General features: G+C 54.2%; 1 protein-coding gene across 4 annotated transcripts; it reads right to left on the reverse strand.

Moving 5' to 3' along the window:
- Nucleotides 1-3880: 3880 nt before the first annotated feature.
- CFAP20 (cilia and flagella associated protein 20) lies at nucleotides 3881-15074 on the reverse strand. Of its 4 annotated transcripts, XM_054841099.1 has the most exons (7): nucleotides 13808-14746; nucleotides 12705-13009; nucleotides 8197-8276; nucleotides 6997-7108; nucleotides 6465-6653; nucleotides 5249-5359; nucleotides 3881-4363 (listed from the first exon to the last, which is right to left on the reverse strand). In XM_054841099.1, exons 2-7 carry the CDS (start codon nucleotides 12771-12773, stop codon nucleotides 4358-4360), a joined length of 567 nt encoding a protein of 188 aa, XP_054697074.1. In that variant the 5' UTR covers nucleotides 12774-13009; nucleotides 13808-14746; the 3' UTR covers nucleotides 3881-4357. The 4 variants fall into 4 exon arrangements, with proteins under 4 accessions (XP_054697074.1, XP_054697072.1, XP_054697073.1 ...); XM_054841097.1 differs by lacking the exons at nucleotides 12705-13009; nucleotides 13808-14746 and adding an exon at nucleotides 14789-15074; XM_054841098.1 differs by having other exon boundaries at nucleotides 12705-14746.
- Nucleotides 15075-17982: the final 2908 nt, after the last annotated feature.

Consider the following 17982-nt stretch of genomic DNA (forward strand, 5'->3'; position numbering starts at 1 on the left):
CGGGAGCTCAGCGTCCTCCAGGCCTTGCCGGGGCAGGGCTGGCTGCTGCGGGATGGGGCTCTGCACGCCGTTGGAGTGCGGGTGATGGGGGTGACCAACGCTGGCAGGGACTCTCTCCGCCTGCTTGCCACCATCACAGGAGAAACCACGCTTCCTCCTGCCTCCTCCTCATCCTCTGCAAGCCAAGGCACGATCCCCTGTGCGCTGTTGAGGAGAGGACCCGGAAAGCAGAGAGGAAGCTGGGCTCAGCGCGGAGGAAGAACTGGGGCTGGGATACGCCAAGCGGCGACTGGTCGGTCTCAAGGCCGGAGGAAACGACGCTGGGGACGGAGGGAAGAGCTGCGGGGCCCTGGGAGGGGTTGAACGTGCTGCCTGTGCACGCTGCAGGCAGGACAGGCTCCAGGGGCTGCCTAGGCAGGGGTCGGTGGGATGCACCCGCCAGCCACATTGAGCTCAGCACACGCGTGAGCTGCTCGTAGCCGTCACCTCCCATCACAACCACCCTACAGCCACCAGCCCTGCTTCCCGTGGTGCCAGACCCTTCATCACACAGGGAGGAAAGTAATTTCTGGAGCCGCAAGGGCAACGCACAAGCGGTGGAGCAGACGGGCTGCAGGTCTGCTCCAGCACAACTTGGCATCCATCATCTTCTCACCTCTAGTGGCTCTGAGGCTTTCCCCATCACATCCCACAGTAGCTCTCAGGGTGCACAGCTGCTCCCTCATCCAAATAAAATCTTGCTTGGGTGGTCCCGTGTTACAGCCTGCCGGGGGAAGCTCTCTCTGCTCTCCCACAGGCGCCAGCAGGGCCGGAAGATCAGCTCTCCCTGTGTGCAGAAGTGGTCAAAGTCCCCAGTACGGTCACTCATTTTTCCTGGGTGGTGGCCAATGGCAAAACTCAAAATAAATATTTCCCTCACCTCCAACACTGCCCGCCCCATGCTAGACAGCAGCTGCAGAGGATTAGCGTCGCCCTGGAGGTGTAATCCCTCTACAAAGATGACAACATTTGGCCCAAGACAGCCAGGGAGATGCAGAATGGGAAGCAGAGAGGGCAAGGAGCAGAGCTTGGCCCAGATTTTTTTGATTCCTGCATATCACCTCCATGATCAGAGCTCTGCACTTTGCATCAGGATCCACTTAATAGGAAGGAGACAAAGAGCAAGGGGGAGGCCACAGGAGCAGAGCAAACAGCCAGAAAGCTTTCCAGGGAAACCCCTGTCTGCTTCCCCTGCCAGCTGCTGCCACCTGCCCAGGCAGAGCCACGGGTGCCGAGGGATGTCCCAGCCTTGGCTTGCCGCACGCTCCAGCTCTGCCCGAGCACGTCTGCTTTCCAGCCCAACCCACGGAGAGACGCTCTCCCATCCCTTGCTCTGAGGTGCTGCAGCCCAGGCACTCGCTGTCCTTCAGCGGGCGAGATTTCAAAGAGAAGCTTTGCCTTTGATGCAGAAAGCAGGCTATCAGCACTTAGGTCCCGACCAAAGCGCCCAAGTGCAGGACCCTGCCCCAGCCAGTGGAAGAGGAAGGTGAAAAGCCAGCAGAGGCAAGGAAAACTCATCTTCGGGTGGGTCCCGCTCTGCCCCAGGTTGGACCCAGGGCTCCCCGCAAAGACAAGATTCCTTTCTCTCCCACTAGACATGAACTGCAATAAGGACTGAGGCAGGAAGGAAGGAGCCGGCCACCCACGGAAAGGTGAACGGGGAGATATTTAAGACCTTTTCTCTGCAGACTGCCTGCACTGAACCAGCGCTCTGCTCACCCCTTGCACCAAGCTGGGGCTGCCCCGGGAACACACAGGCAGCAACCGTCCTCGAGGCAGACTCCCATCTCTGCACCCACGTCCTTCCTGCCTTCTTCCACTCTTTCCATGGAGGAGGACGTTGTGGCCCAGCCGGGTCAAAAGCCATAACCAAAGCAGTAAGAAGCTGGACACTTCACACACGAGTTTTGCTGGTACACGTTTACTCTAGGAAAGGACTGCCACAGGATGCCTGTGACTTTTTGGCCTATCTGCCAGCACCCTCCTCTTCTCCCGCAGGGAGAGCATCCAAACTTCACTTGCCTTCAGCAAGATAGTTATAGTTTTGATGGGAGAGGGGGATTAGAAGAGAAAGATTTTTGAAGACCACCATGTAAATCCACCACCATCTGGCCCTAAAGGAAAGAGCCAGTATCTGATGATGCTCCACTTTGTACAGCATGTAAACAGGAAGACTCAGTATTTTGTTTCATATTAAAAAATACACATAGGGTCCACGTGGATGTAAGGGTTTGCGGCTGGGAATTTATTCCAGCAAATCTGCTGGCACAGCTCCTAGAGGTCAGGCAGGAATTGGCAGCAGGGCCCATCTGATCTCTCCACAGAGGCAGCCAGCTCAGAGCCCTGGGGAGCCCAGCCCCTCTTAACACATTACGGTCACTCACTCAGAGCAAAGCCAACTCCTGGAGGACAAGGGCTGACTCCAGCATGGGCCCCAGCGGGGCAGGGAGAAGTGGCAGCAGCTCCTGGTGAGTGCTCGGCCGCCAAAAACACAGCCTTATGAGCGAGGGCTTGAGGGGAAGGATGCGCGCCTTACCCTGCCGGGGTCTGACGGATTCCCTCAGCAGCTCCCCCAGCCCTGGCAAGCTTTGCAAACACAGCAGCGAAGCCTCGCCATGGACTTCATTAAGGCCGATCCCTGGCACACGATACAGTGATTCCACTTCACAAATCTCAAGTCCAGCCAAGCCTTGACAGACGTCAAAACAAGACGGATGGTGCTTTCCCAAGTGGGCTTCCTTGGCTTTGCTCCTTAGAGCTACCAAGCTATTCACCTGCTATAAAAATTGGAAAGGTCTTTTCCAGAAAGCCTTCTGCGAGTACAATCCAGCACAGGCTCAGCACCTCCAGTTCAAAGCCCACTAACTCTAAAGGTGCAAACAGGGGAGAGCTTGCCAGAGGTAAAGCAGGCTCCATACAGAGAAGCTGCTGACCATGAGGGTGCACAGACACACCAAACCTTTAAACCAGGTGGAAAGTCAGTGGTCAGGATTAAATCCAGAATCTGGGGCAGATGTCCCCAAACAGGCTCTCCTCCTCCTGGGAGACACCAACTTTCTTTTACAGGACAGTAATGAAAATCAAGTCTTCCCAGTTCACTGTACAGCCCAGCACCACGGAAGGATCAGTACCCATCTTAGGTACCTACCCACCAGAGTAGCTGGAGGGGGGGGGCTTGGCCCCAGGGAGGAAAGGCATCAGCTACTCCCAGATTCTCTGTTTCTGGCAGAGGTCTGCAGCCTCCCCTCGCAAGCCTTTCCACAACAAAGGCAGATTGGTTCAAGGCAGGGAAGGGCAGCTTCAGCACAGGAAAAGACTTCCGCTCCTGTTATGCTGCTTTGCTAAACCTCCACTTTGATCCCTAGGGAAAGGGACAATTTGGCAGCTGGAAGGCTATTGTGTGCCTCTTGCTATAAGTAGCTGCTAAAGGCTTGGTTCAGAGCTGGAGTGAGTTGTTTAACGACACAGGGAACAGAGCTGTGCCCTAACGGGCAGGTAAAGCCAATTTGTCACTGCTGGGAAAACAGCTTCAAGTAAGAAGGGAATGAAAAACCCACTTCCATGTACTAAAAGGGAACAGTGTGAGTTTTCTGTCATAGGTACAGTACCACAAACCTCATGGATAGATCCTGTCTCCTCTGTGGAAACTCTACTATTTGTCCTCTCTCCAGACCGCTGCTGTTCATGTCCATGCTATCCCTCAAACAGCGAGGCTGCCCATCTAAGTCAGAGGCAAATCCTAACATCTGGGTCCCTAAAGAAATTCCTCAGCACTTTCTGAAGCGCATGAACATGCGTGAGTTAAAGGACCCATCAAAGAAGGAAGAAGCCAGGAGCAGACTTACAGAGTCAAATGTTTAATAGCTTTTCAAGAGCGAGTATTACATCCATATTTAGAGTATATATAAAATAAGAGATGGAAAACAAGGAAAGAAAAAATATAATTGGTATCTTCAAGAGGGCACACTTAACCCCGTAATTCCTGCTGAATCCCTTCTTCAGAGGCACAGTGACCGCTTTGAGCAACCCCTCTGTGCAACACAAGATCACGTACCACATCACTTGCGGTGTTTGGGCTCAGCACTTTAGGAACAGCTAGGAAAACTCTGATTCTGTACAACTTGCACACCAACAACATAGTCCCAGACCCGTTACATGGTTAATTGTGTCCTGTCCAGAAGAGGGATACCAGATGAATCACAGTTATCCTAGGCAAGGTGAGCTGATCTAAAACTTGGTCTCGGCAGGGCCTCTCTTCCACCTGCTTTTGTTTTCCTACTGACCCCAAACATTTCTTGCATTTCTTCTCAATGTGGTGTTATTGCTGGACAGAGCAGGGAGAAGAAAGGAGACACTCATGAGACTTGGCAGCACCAAGACAGCTGTACACTAGGAGGGCTCCAAGCATTCCCCAGACACCCCCGGGAAGCTGCTACAGCCCAGAAGGCAGCAACAGGTTCCCCAGAGGTGTTACCCACTGTTAACAATGCGTCTACTTCCCACTAAGATCAGCACCCAACATCCTTCCTCAGCTCCTTGAAATTTTGCCCAGGAATCTTCCTTGCTAAAAGAAGCATCTGGGACAGGCTGGTCCTGGCAAAGAAGGTGCTTCCTCACAAGCCTCGAGACTGCTGCCAATATGCCATGTACTCCTCTCCCGTCACCAAAAGGGCAGAGCTTGGCATCTCCTCCTGCTGAGCAGCCACCACCTTGCCTATCCCCTTCCCACCTCATAGCAACACCATCTGCACTGGGCAGGGAAGAGATCAGAGGAGAGTAAATTTGGGCTAAAGGGACACAAACAGCATATCTCCTGGAAGACAAGTGTGGAGCTGCAGCTAGCTCTGAAGAGCAAAGTTGCTGTGCTGAGTCATGGGTGAAAGCTCTGGAGAGATGCCGGGAGGCTGCCACCCTGCCCGGAGTCCTTCAACACGAACAGAAGGACGTGGAGAGCAGCTGCACAGCTCACCCTGCTCCTAGATGGGAACGACAACTTCCATGCATTTTGGCAGGAAAGTCACTCAGCAAGGCAGCCCTGACAGACTGCTCGCCCTGGCAACGGCAAGGGTGCTCCCTGGCTGGTGGCCAAAGCTTGTAAGAGCTCTGCTGCTAGAAGAAACTCTGGATTGTTAAGGCAGTGGGAGGAGGATGAGGAATGCTAGCCCGGCCCAGCTGCTGCTCCCACCCTCCTTGCCCACAGCTAGCTCACCTTGGCCTTGTTCTGGACAGGCAAATACAGCTTGAACTCAGCTGGGAGCTCATCCTCCGAGTAGAGCCGGTCAGAGAAGTACACCCGTCGGATGCGACAGTTGGCGTGGATCTGAGAATCAAAACAAAGAGTCAGTCCTTTTTCCATACATTCTTTCCACACCCAGCTTCGCTGTCATGCAGTGGCCTGGATACCTCGGCTCAGCAGCTGGAGAAGAGACCTCACTGTCTCTCTCCAAATCTGACAGGGCATCGGAGAAGAAGTGTTGGCCCATGCCCTTTGCGTTGTGCTAGATGCTCTCTCTAGTGTCATCTCTGCAAACTGACATCTGCCTTAGTTGCTTAGAAGGCTCTTTGCTATGAACCCACCTCTGCTGATACCTCCACTGGTATCAGCATTCGCCAGAACATTCTCAGCCTCAGCTTGCTGCATTTTTAACACTCCCTCTTCAGGGCCTCTCCGAGGTCAAGAATGAGACTGTCCAGTCTGCACTGCCTCCACTATCAGCTGGCAGCAAAGGAGTCGCTCCAGTCCCCCTCGCGGGTATGCGAGAAGGCAGACATTTCCCAGCCGACTGCCTGCTCATCTCAGGGCAACCCCACACGGAACTGCAGCAGTCCTGTCATACTAAGGAACAGGTGTGCTCAGCACACAGGCATTCCTCAAAACAATGCATGTCACTGGACACAGTGAACTTGAATTCACAAAGCACATGGAACAAGTTTCACGTCCCCAGCAGGAACAAAAGTTGTGTCAGCTCTGGTCCAAGGGGCTCGGCAGAGGCAGGGTCACTCCACCCGCACTAGCAAACAACCTTGTCCGGGGATATGTACGGACTGTAACACCCTGGGTCTTCACCGGCCAGGCTCCCGCTTGGCTGGCTGCTGTCTGGCATATCTAGACAGTAAGGCAGCATGCGGCCAATTCCCAGCAGACCTCCGCCCAGCAGGACACACCACAGGGAACTTCAGGCAGACTGCAAGATGGAAATGGGCTCCTTCATCCCAGTATAGTCCAGTGAAGTGAGGCACCATCAAGATCTCTGCTGCCTCAGTTGGTCCTTTGCTCCCCTCCCACAGTGCTCTGCAAAGAGTAGGACTGGCAAAGGAACCGGTCAGGGCTAAACCTGGATTCCCAATCTACAGCAGGGCTGTCCCAGCTAGCAGGAAGACTGCCAACCATTCATTTGTGTGGGCAAGACATGCCTGCTTCTCACCTGAACTCTCAGGGTCTCGATGTAATTTGTCCCATAAGCCCGGCGCGTGAAGTCTGACAAGTTGAACTGGATTTGGTTCCAGCCATCATCCAGCCGCATGGGCATGGTGCAGATAAAGGGCTTCACCCGAGTTGTGCTCTGGTAGTTACTCGCCCGGAAACGCCGTCGTACGTTCTTATCATCCAGCACCTGGGGCAAGGAAGGAAGGCTGCTGACCCAGGCAGCTCCCCGAGACAGCAGCTATTCTAGACTCAAACTCTACCCATCTCAGAGAGGGCTCTCCTACTCCCACCCCTCCATTTCACAGCAGAAATATTTTTAACACAGGAAACAGATCCATTTTCAGAAATAGCAACAATGTGCTTGTGAGCTGACTGATGCCCCATAGCAGAAAACCTGACACATCACGTGGCCAAGAAAGCAAAACTGTTTTGGGGACCACATGCTGCCTGGGACAAATTCCAACGTAAGACTGCGGGCTCCCTGGCACCTTTTGGTCCCGGGAGGGGCCTCCCCCCTGCACACTCCTCACCTGCACTTCAAAAGTGAAGTACTTCTTCAGGTTCTTGATGATCATCACTAGGAAAGGTAGTTTGATACCCAGGGTCTTCTTTGGGTCAGCAGGGCACGTGATGTACGTGGTACTGAGAGGGACAGAAAAACGCTTTAGTATCTCACATGGCACAAAGCACACAGCCTGGGTCCCAAGACTCTCCCTTGACCTAATACAGTCTTGGCAGACAGGCAGAAAAAGATAGCCGTGATTGTAAGATCCCAGCAACAACCAGGGCTTCCTGTAACAGGAGACAGAGTTTCAGAGGTAGCTGCAAGGACAAGATAAAAGGCCCAAAGAATGCATTTCAAATCCCACTTTCCTCACCCAGGGCATGAAACACCTTCCTGAACAGCTTCACCTCCCCAATTTCCAGGCCATGCCAGCACTGGTTTTTAACACAACCTCCTCCTACCCCTTGACTGAACAGGTAGAGCCCTCCAGAGCACAGCAGAGGCCCTGTGTGCTCTATATGGTTGGAAAAACAGAGGTCATGAGCCCTAGAAGTACACGTCACAGCTGGCAAGTTCTGTATCAACACATCTTGGGAGGAAGAGAAGCGTTGGCTCAGCCTGTCTGCAGGAGAGGAGTCTCCGCTGCCCTTATAAGGAGCGCCCTGCTCTGAATCACCCCTGGAGAAGCCTTGGAGGCTCTGAACCCGCTCATGGAGCTGGAGTCTCTCTCCCTGGTCGATGAAGACGAGGTTGCTAAGTGAAGCACCAAAAGCAATTCCCCTCATAAATCTCCCTTTGATCTTCCTGCTGTTGGGAGAGCAGCTGTCACGTGAGCAGAGCAGCAGAGCAGGCCTAAGACAATAAAAGATGCAGAAGGCAGAGTGCTGCTTTCTCAGTAATTGATGGCACTGACTGGGGACCAGGTATCAAATATAACTTACCCCCCCTCCCCCCAAGTGATAGAAAAAATAACGGGACGTTATTTTTTGTCCCTTAGCCCCCCTGAGGATGACAGAGAGCTCTACAAACACATCCAGGGAAAGGCACAGTAGAGTGCCAGAGAGGGGTAATTGTCATCTGACCCCAGATCATATTCTTCAATTTATTGACAAAGAGATTGCAGTAGAGTCTGAAGGAGTCGTCTGCTGGGCACCAACATCTTTCACTCTGCTCCAGGGCCAAGCCCCCAGGGCACACTAGGGCAGAAGATGACGCCTTCTCCTACCTGACATTAGTTCCTTCAATCTCCAGCACCAGCGACTGAATGTCATTGTCGGTAATTCGCTTGATGTGGCCATTGCGCACCTAGAAGAAAAGTGGTTCAGACAGCACAGATGTTACTTGAGGGGGAAACAGGCGGTGCCCATGCTAATTGAGAAGGGGGGAAAAAGATCCCAGGAGAACCCATCTACATTCACTTGGCTCCTATTGTCCTAGACATTGCTGTTTCCAAGGCTTTGATCACTGCCCCAAAGTGCCACGACTCCAAGCAAGAGTTTATGGCCCAGCATGCTGCACGGACACCTAGTACAAGACTTCAATCTATCAAAATACGCTACAGTGAACACGAGCGACTCAAGCCTCACGTTAGAGGCCCAAATAAACAAACAAAAAAAGTGTCAGAGCAAGATCAAACTAGAGTGGGATAATGGGTAAAAACAAGTACAAGCAATACAGGAGCAAGCAAAGGGAGCCACCAGGCAGCCGCCAGACACCAAGGGGTCTTAGTCTCTACTGCTGGACATGGCTGACTGCCTCTGTGGAAGAGCAGGACCAGATGAGAGCTTGGTTAAAATTCTTCACAATTACAGCACACGCATCTGCTCTGCTGAGGGGCACAGGGATTTGGCTACTCAGATGCAGCCAGCTCCCCACAGAGCTCAGGGAGGCCAGGGCCGGAACCAGGAGCCAACACAAATTCATTTTTCTCCATAAGCAACATGGCTGAATCCCAGGGTCTCAGGATTTATTTTTTTTTATGAAGCAGCTCACTTCCCATCAAATTTATCTCCATTTAAAAGGCATTTTTGCTAATTAAGTCCTCTGTTCTTCCCCAGTGCTAGATCAGCAAATTGCAATACTCCTTCCGGCTCCATGAATTAATTCCTTTAGCACCTATCACCACTGCCAATCTATAGCATACATTAAGCTTCTAATGGGATGGTTCCAGTCATGAGCCACAAAATGATTTACAGGTTTAGCAATTCATCTTCAAAGTTCATTTCTTCAGAAGAACCTACCTGGGTGATGTTGCACACATCTGCTGGAAGAAAGAGAAGCACTGTGAGCAGCCTACTCCTCTGGCCTGTCTCTACGCTAAGCAGTTTCAAGAAACCTCAGCCTGGATCACCCAGCTGCTGCTGCTAAGTGCAAGAGTGCGGCCCTGCCAGGCTGATCTTAACTCTGCTTCAAGCCTGCACAGATACTTCCAGAAAACAGTAAGCTCAGAGAGAGGATCCTTACGGGATAACTGTAACTCTCCTTTGCATCAAAAGCAACTCCCATGGATTTATAGGTCTGTTCAGGAGAAACCAACTGCATGAGGGCTGGATTAGTTGCCCTTTTTTTTTTTTTTTTTTTTAAAAATCACCAGCCCAGCAGAAGCCCCATGTGCCGCTCTGTATCTGAAACAGCGACTGGCATATGAGAAATTAAATCCTGGAAGCCACAGGGATAGAGCATGCAGACTTAACACCGGGAAACAACCCTGCCTAAGCAGACAACAATAGTGCATAACAAACCCTGCCTCCACACCACGTCAGCCAGCTTTCACCAAGGGTAGCTTACGGCTCCACAGAGGGGAGAAGGTTCAGGTTTGGGCTTCTCTGGAGAGGACAGTAACAGAGAAAACAGCTAAACACACTTTGAACTGATTAGTTAGTAGTGTTTCTATCTGCAACCAGGTCCCCTTCCTTAGCCTGTGAAGGCTTTCCTTCCCCAGATTACAGGGACAATGAAAAGTAGCAACTCTTCTTCCTCAGCATTGCCAGAAACAGGATGAAAGACAGCAGAAGAGATAAGTACAAAACAGGGCCAGACCGTGGCAGAGCTCTTCCTCCCAGTCCTGCTTAGCTCAGTATAAGTTTTTGAGAGCTGCACTACCACCCAGCTGCAGGGAGACCATGGCCAGGTCGCACAGGCACCCTTCTGCACAAAAGCCAGCCTGGCTGCATGTGCCTGCAGTCAGTGCTGGCAGGACAGGTACGCAGACATTTGGAGCACGACATGCAGTGCTGGCTCGATCAGAAGCCTAAGCAGCCTCACTGTTTTGGTAAGATAAGGCTGAACGACATCAGAAGCACTCACTGCGAATGGGGGGCTCAAAGCACTGCCCTCCGGGACTCAGTGGTGCCAAATGCCCCCGCTCAGCCCCTTGGCTCACTCCAGAGCCCAGCTCCCCACCAGAGGCTGAGTTCGCCTCCTGCCTGCCTTGGGGGTCACCTCCCTGATGGAGGACACATTTTGGTCACAGAGGAGCACTTTTCTTCCCCGGCCAACTCTGAGGATCCCTTCCCAACAAGCTTGCACAGACCAAGAGGGACCTCCAGCTCCATCAGGCATGGCCACCGGTTCCGCACACGCAGCGCAAGAGGGACAGTCCTGCTGTGCTTGCGGTGGCTACTCGGCAAGAGCTCCTAGCCTTCAGGGGCTTTCCCCTACCTCACAGAAAGATAAGATTCCAGAAAATTTTAGAAATCTAAACAAAACATTCCACGTTTCTGCTTGGCCAATATTTTCTAGCCATCTTAAGCCTAAGAAGGTGGATTTTTGAAGCTGGAAAAAAGGGTAATAGTCCTCTTAGAAAATACAAGTTCTTCAAATGCCTAATATCCTCTGCATCAGGATAACTGGGAAGTTACCTTCTGTCTAAAGACAAACTGGAAAAGCTTTTATTGCAGACGCAAACCTCAAATCTCACAGGGTTTGGAGGGGGCAGCAGCTTCACAGACAGTTGCGTCTGAACACATGTATTTCTTGAGGCTGCCATTGCTGCTAGCAACGCTAGTCAAATGTAACAACGACCAGAGGAAAAGCAGCAAGGAGCAATCCTCCCCAGGCCCACCCGCTGGAGGACAGGATGCCACGGTCCGAGGCCGACCTCTGGAGGCTCGCTCCCGCATCGTTGCCAACTGCCCCGTCGTTAGGCGATGGGCTTGTGCCAGCAACAGCAAGCTGAAACACGGCCAGCACCATTGTCCAGACTACCGTAGGCACGGGTACGCTCTTGCCTCGGAACTGGGCGGCACTTCTCAAAGCCAGCGGTGGGTCCAGACCAGGCACGAGGCCCTTGCGCCACTTCCCTCTCCCTGGAAGGGAGAGGAGGCAAAACATGAGGCAAAAGCAGGAGCTACCTGGCTCTGCTGTAGTGCCTGGTACACACAGGTTTGAGGAGGGAGAGTGAGCAGCATGGACTGCTGTATTCAAGATGCAGAGATCTGGGGCAACCCAGACAAGGATGCTGTGTCAGAGAAGCAAAGGAGGGTCCCAGACTAACAAGTCAGAGAAGGACCGCAAGAGAGGACGCCACAGTGTTCGCAGGGACCTGATCCTGGCTGTGTTCATCAGGGAAATTGCCATCTGCATCCTGGTGGCAAGGCACACGTTTGATATTCAGACGGGTATTGAATGACCTGGCATCCTCCCAACAGCATATGAAATTGCTTATGATGTTCTGCATCGAAACGTCAGCAGAAGGAATATGGAGAAATTAGCAAGAGGATCGATAGATTTAACAAGTTTCATTGAACCGTTCCCACTTGCTATGCAGAAAAGCGTCAGCGAGTCCCCTGGAGACTGGTCAGTGTGTCTCCACGCGTCAGCGGGGAGACCATGGTGGCAGGACACTGTGGGAACAGAGAACTCTGAACAACAAAGTGCTGGAAGGCAAACAGAAAACACCTTGCAAACAGGTCTCCAAACCAGGCACATGCAGCACTAGAAGGCAGGAGAAGAGAGCACAGCTCAACAGTTACCAGCTCTCTGTGGACAAGGCTGAAGGAGGAACCTCTGCCTGCAGGGATGGTGGGACAGTCACCGTGCTCTTCCCAAGGTGTGGATGCTTCAGTCCTGCCAGGGTCCCCTGGGACAGTATGCTGGTGGCCAGGGTTTGCTGCCAAGGCCTGCCCAGAGCTTACCCACAGCCCTTAGGGAGAAGGGAGAGAAGGGAAGAGCTGTACCTTACTACTTAGAGTGAGGTTACAAATGCCTGCAACCAGGAAAGGCTTCCAGTGCTCCATTTCTACAACTATATCAAGTGAAGAAGCCTCTACTTCAGACTGTCTCCATCAGCACAAGCAGTGGACACCCTGCTGGGGCTGAACAAGAAATGCTTTTCCCCATGTCACAAAAGCCTGAGATTCCCTAAGATCTAAAAAAAATAATTAAAAAAAAAAAATCACTGTCTGCTGGTACTTTCTGCAAAGATAAGAGTCCACATTAGGACAGCTATGAATCCAGTAATCAGGGCACTCACCTAGGACATGGGAGAACATCAAAGCCCTTGATTCCAATTCTCACCAAAACAACCGGTGCATTTCATGCACCCCTGGAGAGAGCAGTGATCACTTACTGCGAAGTTTTGGTTGTTTTCCCCCCTTCCAGAAACCCCAACCCTAACCTGTGGCAATGCCAGAGCCAGAACATTCTTGGGACGTCTGGGTTTGGACAGATCAGTATTTTCCAATAAATAAACCCACTGGAAAAATCCCTCACTGTTTCTGGACATTTACTCACTTTATGAATGCGCTGCCCAAGCCAGACGCCGGCCTGACAGGTTCTTGCATCGAGCCAGAGAGGCTTCATCAGCAACTTAGCACCCAGCTCTCCGCTTGCAGCGGGCCATCAGCACCCAAACCATCAGCGGCACTTCCCCACGGTGTAAGTTCACCCAGTCTTCACACTGCCCCACACATGAGCAGGATTTTCTGAAGGGGCTGAGCAGGGGAGATGACACCCACACACAGTGGAGTAAAGACCTGATGGACTCCTCTTTCTCAGCTCCAAGGCAGTGAGATGCCCCAAGTACTGCCCTTTGCCTCCTGCCAACGCAACAACGGTGTCGGATCAGGAATGTTGAAGCTCTTACAAACCCACCACCCCAACTCCTTTGAAAAGGAAAACCAAGGTGAAAGAGCAAGCCACGCTGATATCCACAGGCAAAGACGTCAGAAACCCACTCTAGTTTCATGCCACACCTTTGTGAGCAGGACAAACCTCACAACAAGCTCACTCAAGCTGGCCATGCTTCCTCAGGACAGACAGACCTCTGAGCGAGGAAGAGCACCCACACACAGCCCTGCTGCTTACCAGGACACAGGGCTGCTGTGCCCGGGCAGTGCCAGAAGAGCCCAGCCACATGCAAGCCCTACAGCAGGCGATGGAAACAGCCTGCACATCCATCTGCTGCTCTTGGAAAGAGCAGTGCTAATTTTTTGTCAGTCTTTTCTGGCCAATTCAGTGACTACTGCACCCAAATGAATCACTGCTTACATCTACCCTGCAAGCAGAGTTCCTGCTGGCCACCCCTTCAAGCTGCATGATCACAATGGTAGCACCCTGCACAGGACAATTCATGTCGGAAGGTACCTCTCTCCAGTCCAACCTCCACCTCCAGGCAGGGTCAGCCCAGATCGCTCATGGCTCTATCCAGTCTGGAGGCACACTACATCCCTTTATCTAAGGGTCTTTAACACATCCCATCCTCACACCACCCAAATAAGCTGCCGATCCTTTCTAAAGTCATGAATAGTTGCACAAAAGCGCTAATGCAGGCACATGTACGCAGCCAGGCTATGCAAGGCAACCCAGTTCTTTGCAGAGCTGCATGGGTACCCCACCGATGGGAAACGGGATGGGGCTGCGCTGCCTCTCCCCCGTCCCACGATTTGTAAATGCTCATGCAAGCCCACTGAGGTCAAACACCACCGCTGTCTGCTGAACTGCCTTGAAGGCTTTCATTCCTCCTGAAACCGCAAGAAATTCAGGTTAGGCTCAGGCACAAGTAACTGAATACACGTTGTAACCTCAGAGATGGGAGCCTGCTCTCAGAAAGTTTTACAGTATCACTTTTAGGTAGCAACACAACTGCAGGTGGTTTGTGAAGGAGAGGAAGCAGCACGTCTCAACACCTCCAGACGTCTCGATAAGGGCTCCCTGATGGGAGATACCCAGGAGAAGGCAGGGGACCCTCCCCAGAACCACTCTGGGAACACACAGGAAGAAAAAACGAACAGATGAAACATTCATGAGTTCTTCTACACCCTAAAAGCCACCGCGGCCTACCTTTAAATACCTTTAGCAAGCCCGTTTAAAAGACGGGTCGCACACGAGAGGACCCCCATCTCAGTTACATCCAGCTACCACGGGGGAGCCGCTGTACGTGGCAAAGGGTCTTTTTGTTTTCCGATGCCTATTTCCACCGTTTGATATTTTTTGTAGCCTCTCGCAGCGCTGCATCTCCTCACACCAGGCTGGCCCGCTCCCCTGGCGGGGCTCTTCTGCTCAGCAAAGGCAGAAGATGCTTTTGTAATAACACGCTCCCCTCTGGAAAAAGAAAAACCACAACCCGAAAAAACCAACAAAGGACCAACCAAAACCCCAAACAAACGGAGTCCCGGTAACCTGGCACCGGCGGGCCGAGTGAGGAGAGCGGACCCACGGGTGCCTCGGTCCCACCGGCTGCTTCCCGGTGCGCCGCGGCCCCTCGTCTCGCCACGTCGGGACGGCGCCGGCCCCGGGCCTGCTCCGGGGGCCTGAGGCGAGCGGCCGCGCTGTTCCCTCGGCCCCGCTGCTCCCCAGCTCCGCCGCCGCTGCCTCACCTTCTTGTCCCAGATCTGGAGCGGCTTGCTGCCGATACTGTACAGCACCGAGAGGAACCCGCTCTGGAACGTGTTCTTGAACATGCCGGGGCCGCGGCGGGCCGAGCCGGCCACTGCTCTCCCACCGCCGGGGCCGGAGCCGCCGCTCTGCGCAAGGACACGGCGGCTGCCGCGGATCCCTCCGCGTCGTGGACCCCTCGCGTCGTTGACCCCTCCGCGTCGTGGACCCCTCGCTTCCGGGTCGCTGCGCCGCCGTCACCAGGGAACTACTTTCCGCGCCTCCCGGCTGCCGTCGGATCTACTTCCGGCCGCCGCTGAGGGACGCGGGGTTGCGGGAGCGCGCGCTGCCATGGCAACGGCGATGGGCGGGGCCGAGACGAAGGGACGGGACCGGGGGGAGGCGGAGGGCGGGGCCGGGGCCGGGGCCGGGATCGGGATCGGGATCGGGAACGGAATGGGGCTGGGGCTGGGGCCGGGGCTGACCGCCGGAGACCCGGGCAGGCCCTTCTTGGATCACAGCGGTGCAGCCCCGCGGGTAGGCCGCGTGCAGCACCGGCTAGGTCGGTAACGGCCTGCCTGGCCTTGCACCTGGCCGCCGGCGTCAAGCGGCAGCGGGCACGGCCCTGCCAAGGACTGGGGCGCGGCCCCGTTGCCCGCCCCGGCTCTGCCTCCCGGACCCGGCGTGTCGGTTGTTACCCGCCCGCCGGTGGGCCTGGTGCCCGGGAGGGGACCCCCGCCAGGGCCGGGCTCTGTTGGGCCGCGGCCCCAGCCCCGAGGCGCGGGCAGGGTGTCCTGGCAGCGCAGGCCGTGGGGCAGGTGGGTCTGGTGTGGCTGCAGCACTGGGTGCCGTCCTGAACGGGCCCCGGGCCGGCGGGGACATCCTCAGCGCGGTGACAGCCCGGCTTGGGCAGGGCCCTGCGCTCTGCTGCCCAGCACCGGGGCTCCCGCCCGCCCGCAGGCCGCCCGGGGCAGGAGCCGCAGGAGCACCGGCTCCGTCCCCTTTCCTCACACGCTCAGCAAAGTGCATTAGTGAAGCCAAGCCCATTCGAGGCCGCACACCTGTGACCAGGCCACGGTAGCTAATGAAATGGTGGGTACTACATCTACCGAACACTTGGGACATAGGTGGGTACGTTTTTAAAACATCCCAGTTCTCCCCTGCGATTCCCAACCACCAGACGACACTTTGGTTTTCTGTTTCCAAGTCTGCACTTTGCTCACGGAGTGTTTCTCAGTTTGGGCTCTGCTTTTTTCTCCTAGGGGCCTCCATTTCTCTCTGTGCTCATTTTACAAGACTGAGTATCAAGACGGTATTTGCTCCACTTTGCTGCTTCCTTTAGCCCCAGTCTTGCTCCCAAGTTCCCAAGCTTCACTTGGCCCAGCAGGTGACATCCCTCCCTCTCTCCCTCCCAGTCCTGGTGCTGCTCGGAGCAGCATCGGCAGGTACGCGCACCCGTTGGAAATCCTGCGTGACTGTTAATGCCAGCAGCTCCATTAAAACCCGAGTGATAAATGCTCACAGCTTAGCCCTGTGTTTGTGAGCCGTGCGAGTACCGGAAAGCAGCTCCTGTCACTCCCAAGCAGTTTCCTGACTTGGGTCTTCCAAGACATGGCCTGGCCCTTTCCTGTACCTCTGTGGCCAAGAGAATGGCAAACACCTTTGATGGGAGTGGAAGAGAAGGACGTTTCAGTCACGTAACGGCAGTGGGCATGTCCCACCCTCTGCCAAGCCATTTCCCAGCGCTCTGGTGCCGCCCGGGCCGGAGCTGCCTGTGGCCACGTGCTCCGACCTCTCTGTTTCTGCTGTGCAGCAATGCAGCGCTAGCAGTGACGCGTTCGTGCTGGAGGCTACTGCCTCATTAGGTCAGAAACTGCCGGGACATCTGCGAATGTGTGTCTTCCAGGGGAGCCTCCTGCGCATCGGCCAGTGCAGGAGGCTGTCCCAGCCCTGCATCGTGCTTGCTTTCACGGTGGCTTCTCCTCAGATGGCATTTCAGGTCAGAACCGCTCCGTCTCCATGGGGAAATGGGCCGGATCCTGCACTCGCTGGCACCAGAGATACCTGTCACAAGGCGGACCAGATGCAGTGGTAGGAAGGGGCAGGAAAGCTCCCAAACACAGCAGCACTATCACTGCAATACCTCCAGCTTCTGCTTGATGCTCTAAGCCGAGCAGGGCCACCAGCGCTGTGCAAGGGTCTCCTCCCAGCACAGAGGGGCAGCAGCTCCAGCCGCCTGACTTTCTAAGCAGGAGGGTGCAAATCTGCCGCCCACCTGGAGATCTGGGGTTTTGGATTAGCGGAAAGGAGCATCTTTACCCTCCTGGAGAAGCAGCACCCCCCGGGCCCAGGAATACCGCGTACACACCGAGGCACTGCAGTGCGCACTGCTGGGAGGCGGGCAGGCGCTGCTGGGGGTCAGCAAGGGCTGTGTCAGACCCTGCCGACGGCTGGCGGGTACCCAGCTCAGCGTGTGCGGTACCGAAACCCAAGCATGAGTGTATTTGCTTAAGCAAAGAAAGGCACCTCTGGAAAAAAAAAAAAACCCAAACCTTTCCCAAAGGCAAGAAACCAAAGCAGCTTCCCATGGGTGTGAGAAAGAGATGATGTGATGTGGCTGCACACCCCCTCCCTCCCTCCCTGCCTTCTACCAGCTGCCAATGCTCAAGCCAAAATGGTGCCTCTGCCCTTTGCCGATACCGGTCAGTGAAACCCTCTGCAACCAGGACTCTCAAAACTCCTCGCGCATGAGCACGCAGGCAGGCAGAGCCCTGTTCCTGCTGCGTCTGCTGCCCGGCTGCCCAGGGACCATCTATTTGTCCAGGAAATCTCTGTGGCACAGGGACACGAGCCAAGCCAAGTTCATCTTCAGAAGGAGCCCTTATCTGAGCACGAGCAAGAAGCGGCAGTGTACACTGTACAACCCTAATTTTTCATGTTGTTTACTTCCTCCTTTTAAATTGTTATTGCTTTCAACTCTGGCCTAGCCTCCAGTAGAAAGCTTTATCTGTTGGAGTATGTTCATCTTCACGCTCTGAGATAACTGTACCAGCAACAATCCTTGTCTTTTACTGTATGACTGCAAAGAAATGTGCTTTTTTTTTTTTTCTTTCTGTGAGCCGGGATGAGATGCAGTACCTTGGCGATATAAGGGGTGGGCTGACATACAGCTTTACGGTCCTGCAGTTTCACTCCA

Source organism: Grus americana, chromosome 13, assembly GCF_028858705.1.
Source record: "Grus americana isolate bGruAme1 chromosome 13, bGruAme1.mat, whole genome shotgun sequence".
NCBI classification, from domain to species: Eukaryota; Metazoa; Chordata; class Aves; order Gruiformes; family Gruidae; genus Grus; species Grus americana.

What these genes read in the sequence shown, in the direction of transcription:
- CFAP20 (XM_054841095.1), bottom strand. Translation starts at nt 14,872, where the DNA reads ATGTTCAAGAACACGTTCCAGAGCGGGTTCCTCTCGGTGCTGTACAGT. An exon ending in ACTTCACTTTTGAAGTGCAG is followed by an intron (nt 6,654 to 6,996) that starts GTGAGGAGTGTG and finishes TCCTTGCCCCAG; the next exon opens with GTGCTGGATGATAAGAACGT. An exon ending in TCGAGACCCTGAGAGTTCAG is followed by an intron (nt 5,360 to 6,464) that starts GTGAGAAGCAGG and finishes TTTGATTCTCAG; the next exon opens with ATCCACGCCAACTGTCGCAT.